General features: G+C 40.5%; 1 protein-coding gene across 2 annotated transcripts in view; it reads right to left on the bottom strand.

The window, feature by feature from the left end:
- Positions 1 to 2,526: 2,526 nt before the first annotated feature.
- The window catches only part of LOC126986075 (carnitine O-palmitoyltransferase 1, liver isoform-like), a 36,600-nt gene continuing 33,274 nt past the window's right edge, over positions 2,527 to 5,852 (bottom strand). For both annotated transcript variants that reach the window (XM_050841771.1, XM_050841764.1), the window contains exons 13-17: positions 5,238 to 5,371; positions 4,903 to 5,001; positions 4,510 to 4,666; positions 3,866 to 3,985; positions 2,527 to 3,622 (exon numbers count right to left, since the gene is read on the bottom strand). In XM_050841771.1, the coding sequence (XP_050697728.1) occupies positions 3,419 to 3,622; positions 3,866 to 3,985; positions 4,510 to 4,666; positions 4,903 to 5,001; positions 5,238 to 5,371 (714 nt within the window). In that variant the 3' untranslated portion in view covers positions 2,527 to 3,418. The remainder of the gene's footprint in view (positions 3,623 to 3,865; positions 3,986 to 4,509; positions 4,667 to 4,902; positions 5,002 to 5,237; positions 5,372 to 5,852) is intronic.

Here is a 5,852-nt window from a genome sequence, read left to right as displayed (position 1 = left end):
TCACGGACTATGAGTTATCTTACTGATCCACCATTACGTCAGAGTCAACAGGAACCACTGAGTCACGGGCACGCTTCGAGGTCTCTTTGTAACGCTGTCCAGCCTTCCTCTAACTTTCACCTCCCTTCCTAACACTTCAGTAATCAATGCCTCTCTGTATACCACGTTCTGTATATCACTATTACATGCAGGAGGTATTGAATAAGTTCTATCATCAACCATTTTTCCAACGTTGTCCAGACTTGCTCTAACAATGTTTATATAATTTACTTTCATTCTATTACTAATCAAGAACTTACGAAAATAATGTGATAGAGGCAAAGTCAGATGTACCTCACGCGGTTTCTATATATAGTTTCCTTTCATTCTGTCACTAATCACGAGTTTTAAAATATGAAAAAGCCGGTCAGATATGTAGTAGAGGAGTAATGAGGAGTGAGTGCTTGTGAGGGACAGAAGAGTGAGCACATTATGATACCAAGAATGAGTATGGTGCTTAAAACATGACTAATATAATAACGTAGAATGAATCTCTCGCAGTTACACCAGTGGAAAAGGGTAGATATTAACATGTACTTCAGTAACATATCACAGCCTACTCATTGTTAATTCTTTGGTAGTTGAGAGGAGCAGAGTAAGTTAGCGATGTAGAATGATCATCTCGTAGTTGCATCAGTGGAAAAAGCCAGATACAAACATGTGCTTCAGTAACATCACATAACAGCCTACTCATTATGTGTTCTTACGGCGTTGAAAGCACCAGTGTACGTTAAACGCGGCTGGCTGTGTCCGTAGAGTTAACCGCATCACGGCCCCGGTAACGCCCAGCCCGTGACGCACTATCTGGCTGGTAGGCGTTGGAAATGTGGTGGAAATTGGTGGAAATCTTACTGAAAAACCTTCCTCTGATTAGTTTGGTGGTGTTAATTTTGGCTGGAGACTCCCTGAGACTTATTGTTGAATGAAATTTTGATATTTTCTGTATGTCATAAAATTTGTTACGTAGGTTTCAGGAAGCTGTTATAAGCCTTCCGTGGCAGACTGTAGTGTTTTTTGTTACTAAATATGATAATTTGGAGGATGAGTGACTGTGCTACTACTACTACTACTACTACTACTACTACCACTACTACCACCACCACCATTACTACTACTATTCTCACTACTACTACTACAACTATTACTGCTACAACTACTACTACTACTACTACTTCTACTGCTACTGCTAGATTCATAGATAATATAAGTATAGGCCACAGTGTGAGAGCTGAGGTTTATATATGAAAAGTCACAATTTATTCCTTTTATTTCATTTTTAAAAGGGTCTTAGATAGCATACATTTTTTTATATATAACATTTACCACTAATTTCACTCACTTATAATATTCTTGTGGTGAAGTTTTAAATTACTCTTCACCACGATTCTTATTCATGGAAGTAGAGTCTTTAGAATGTAGCTGATATCGAATATACAGTTGGGGAGGGAAGTATCTATGTAGCTACTGACTGAAGTAAATAAGAATGAAAGAACTGTTAGAATGGTATGAGGAAAGTATGTAGTTGAGTGTGTGTGTGAGGATGTGTAGCTTATTAGGATGTTGGTGTGCTTGAGGATTAATAATTTAGTCTGCAGTTGTACTTAAAAGAGCTTGATCTATTGGAATACTTGAGGTCACAGTACAGTCATGGTTGGGGAAGGATTACTGTATTTGGGGAAGACACACAGATGATTATAATAGACTTGAGGATTAATAATTTAGTCTGTTGTACTTTAAAGAGCTTGGTCTATTGGAATACTTGAGGTCACAGTACAGTCAGGGTTGGGGAAGGGTTATTGTATTTGTAGAAGACACGCAGATTATGAAAGACTTGGATTAATAATTTAGTCTGTTGTACTTTAAAGAGCTTGGTCTATTGGAATACTTGAGGTCACAGTACAATTATAAAGACTTGAGGATTAATAATTTAGTCTGTTTGTTTAAAAAAAAGCTTTTGATCTATTGGAATACTTGAGGTCAGCACAGTCAGGGTTGGGGAAGGGATTATGAATGACTTGAGGATTAATAATTTAGTCTGTTGTACTTTAAAGAGCTTGGTCTATTGGAATACTTGAGGTCACAGTAGTCAGGGTTGGGGAAGGATTATTGTATTTGTAGAAGACACGCAGAAGATTATGAAAGACTTGAGGATTAATAATTTAGTCTGTTGTACTTTAAAGAGCTTGGTCTATTAGAATACTTGAGGTCACAGTATAAAGTCATGGTTGGGGAAGGATTACTGTATTTGTAGAAGACACACAGAAGATTATGAAAGACTTGAGGATTAATAATTTAGTCTTGTACTTTAAAGAGCTTGATCTATTGGAATACTCGAGGTCACAGTATAAAGTCATGGTTGGGGAAGGATTACTGTATTTGCAGAAGACACACAAAATATTATGAAAGACTTGGATTAATAATTTAGTCTGTTGTACTTTAAAGAGCTTGGTCTATTGGAATACTTGAGGTCACAGTACAAAGTCAGGGTTTGGGAAGGATTACTGTATTTGTAGTAGAGATACACAATATAATGAAAGACTTGCCTGTACATACACACACACTGTTGAGTATATATATATTCAACACTTACAAGATTTAATTAAAACTCTGAATAGGAATTATGAAGCGATGATATTGTTTCTAAGGGTATTCAGAGACTTATAGAAATGATTTTACAATACTAAGCAGGAGTAGCAATAATATCCTTTACATGTACGGAACACGTCAATGCCATACACACACATACGCACACACTGCACGCTTGACATACCAAAGATACTCACTCTTCTAATAGTATAATTAACTGAATGATTTTTAAGGCCATGTTCAGTGGTCAAATTTTACAAGAATACTAATTTTCTAGGTATATTTTTCCTTGATCTTTTCTAGGGAGTTTAGTTTCCTCCACCGAAGTCATACCTAGAGACTTATTTCTTCCCAATCTTTTCAAGGAACTTTAATTTCTTCATCATTTCTCTATATCTAAGTCTCACAGGAACTTCCCTCCAGGGGGTGGCTGTGGCAGAAGTGTAAATGTCTCCCTCTCTCCCTGTTCTGGTACTCCCTCTCAGCACACCCAATCCTGCTACTTCCAACTCTCTCGCTCCAGTCCTCGCTCACCCTATTGATCCACTTCTTCCTCAATCATTTTCAGGGACATCAATTTCTTCCTTAATCAGAGAGGATGACATTCACTTGAGATATAAGTCTAACATGGATGCTATTTCTCTAGGGACTTTAGTATCTTCCTCAACCAAACACGTCATGGCTTTAGGAGTCTCATATTTCCCACAAGACTGACTTTTAAACATGAGTATACATGGTACATAGAAGAATAATAGTCTACCCACATAACTAATACCTAGCAACACAGTCTGTCCTACGAGTCAAGTTTGGAGTCGTCAAATAGAAGCCTAATCTCATCCATGCTCTTGAATATCAGGTCGGCGAACTTGCTGGAGTCGGTGGTGGGGCACGACCGCTTGGAGGACACGTGGAAGAAGATGTTGTACTCAGTGGGCAGCATGTAGGACACGCCGTAGCCCTCGTCGGACACGGGACCGAAGCCACCGCCGGGAGAACACTGTAAGGATGGTGATGGGGGCGAGTTATGGTGTTGAAATATCTGCCATCACTTAAACAACAGTCTGAACATAATGCTTTACACTGAGCAGGATACGTCTCAAACAAAATCTTGGTAACACTCCGCCTCACCAGGAAGGATTAGCACTAGATTGAGCAAGATGGAGGAGGATCACCACAAGTCCCAACACCAAGAATGGCAGAATATGGTCCATAAACAAGGAAGAAGAACACTCAGCCTTACCATTTTCCTGAAGGGCTCCAGGTTGATGTCTGGAGTGTTGGCCTGGATCTGCTGCTGCGGCTGCTGGGAGGTGGAGAGTGTCCACGGCCGACGCATCACAGACTCCAGGAACTGACTCTCCTGTGGGCCGGGAAGGGATGAGTTATTCTGTCCATCCAAGAGGCAACTCCTACCATCTAAGGGCCATGTCTAATAGCAACTTAAAGGTAGCTGTGGACATATTCTTTTGTTTTCCTTTTGAACTGATTCCTTTACTATAAAACCCCACTTAAGCACCGGCCCTATAAAGAAGAGTGGCCAAAAAAGGTTAATTTCGGGTGATACTCCTCGATATATATATATATACACACACTATGACATTTTAATTATTAGTATTAATCTTATGTATCTCAGATCCAAGTAGACATTTAAGAGAGTCTGAGCCCTAAATCGTACTTATATGAAATTCTAATGACTAATAGTATTGACCTGTTTAAGCCCTTAATTGTACTACTGTGAAGTTTCAGTGACTGATGTTATAAGATTATATCGGCCTACATCATCGCTCTATAAACACCTAGTCATTGAAGTTGATGTTGTACTTTAATGAAATTTTAATGACTATGTACTTCTATAGCTCTAAAAATGCCCAATGTTACTCTTACATATCCCAGGCCCTTGGAGACCACGAAGAGAGCAAAGAGGTGTCGGTCGATGCCTAGTCCGTTCATGGCGTCGCGGTACAGCTTCTGGTGCCTGGTGCCGGCCACCCTCAGCCGCTGCAGCAGCTCCTCCTTGGGCAGCTTGGCATTCACCATGGCTCTGGAAAGGCAGGGCAGAGTGAATCAGTCAAGCCTCGGGTACTTGGGTGTAATTAACCATTTTTTCTGTACTGGATATCACTTTTTAATTTGTTACTTCACTGGAAACATCCTCAGATACTACTAGTAAATAGCTCGGCCACTTTTCTTCATGACTTTACTTACCCATATTCATCTGTTTTCATCTACATTTTATGGCAGTTAATTATCTACAGAGTCATCAGAATAATCAAGTACCTGACAAACGCTGCCGTTTCTTCTGTGCACGACCTGACTGTTTCTGTCCGGCCGTTCTGGTAAAGCCTTGTTGCCGATGCCTCGTATGTCTGGCAGAACCTGGAGATAGAGTAGAGGTCAGACTTATCTAATACATCTGCAGTTAAGAAACTTTGACATTCATAGTCAGTTGGATACAATGGTACTAATTTCCATGAAATAACTTGATGGAAAGGACAGCTAATAGTTAATTGATGGAGGTACTGAAGTGGAGGCTGAGTGGTCAGCATGGAGATGAGGTAATCCTGGAAGCCTGTAACTGACAATCCCCAGCCACTGTCTGGTGCCCCACCCACCTGCCGGTGTGTCTGTAGTAGGCCAGCTGCAGCGAGATCTGGATGAAGGCGTCGGGGCTGACCTTGGCCTTCTTGATGACCCCTTTCCCAAACTTGGTGTGGTCCCGAATCACAAGATCCAGGTCATCATTATTCTGCAATGCAAAATTATTATATGACTGCAAGGCAACCCTCTCCTGACACTGTCCCCCTCTCACTCTCTGTTCATGTTAGTGTATTCCATCCTGCTCCAGCACAGGTTGTAGTTTCATCTCTCTTCCTGGTTCTCTGTATACCCTGGCTTATACAATTCTTAGCTTCTTAATCTGTTATCAGTTCAACACATATGGCTGCCTAAGTCCACATCTTACTCTTAATCATCAAAAGGAGAGCTGGAGGAATGTTGTGGGATAAAATTCACTCAGTAAGGGATTGCTGACAACTCTGTATCTTAAGGCACATTCAGGGGTCTCCTATCTACTCTTTGGGAGGTGAGTTTCCATTCCATAACGTATCTACACTCTACCCAGATTCTGAGCTCTCATATTTAAGGATGTTAGTTTCTATTCCACACTGCATTAGACACCTTCAGGGCTCTTGTATCTACTCTCTCTCTCGTATCTACTCTGTCAGTTT

This window comes from Eriocheir sinensis, chromosome 5 (assembly GCF_024679095.1).
Source record: "Eriocheir sinensis breed Jianghai 21 chromosome 5, ASM2467909v1, whole genome shotgun sequence".
NCBI lineage: Eukaryota > Metazoa > Arthropoda > Malacostraca > Decapoda > Varunidae > Eriocheir > Eriocheir sinensis.
Note: the sequence above shows the minus strand (reverse complement) of the source record. Positions and strands in the feature narration are given on the sequence as shown.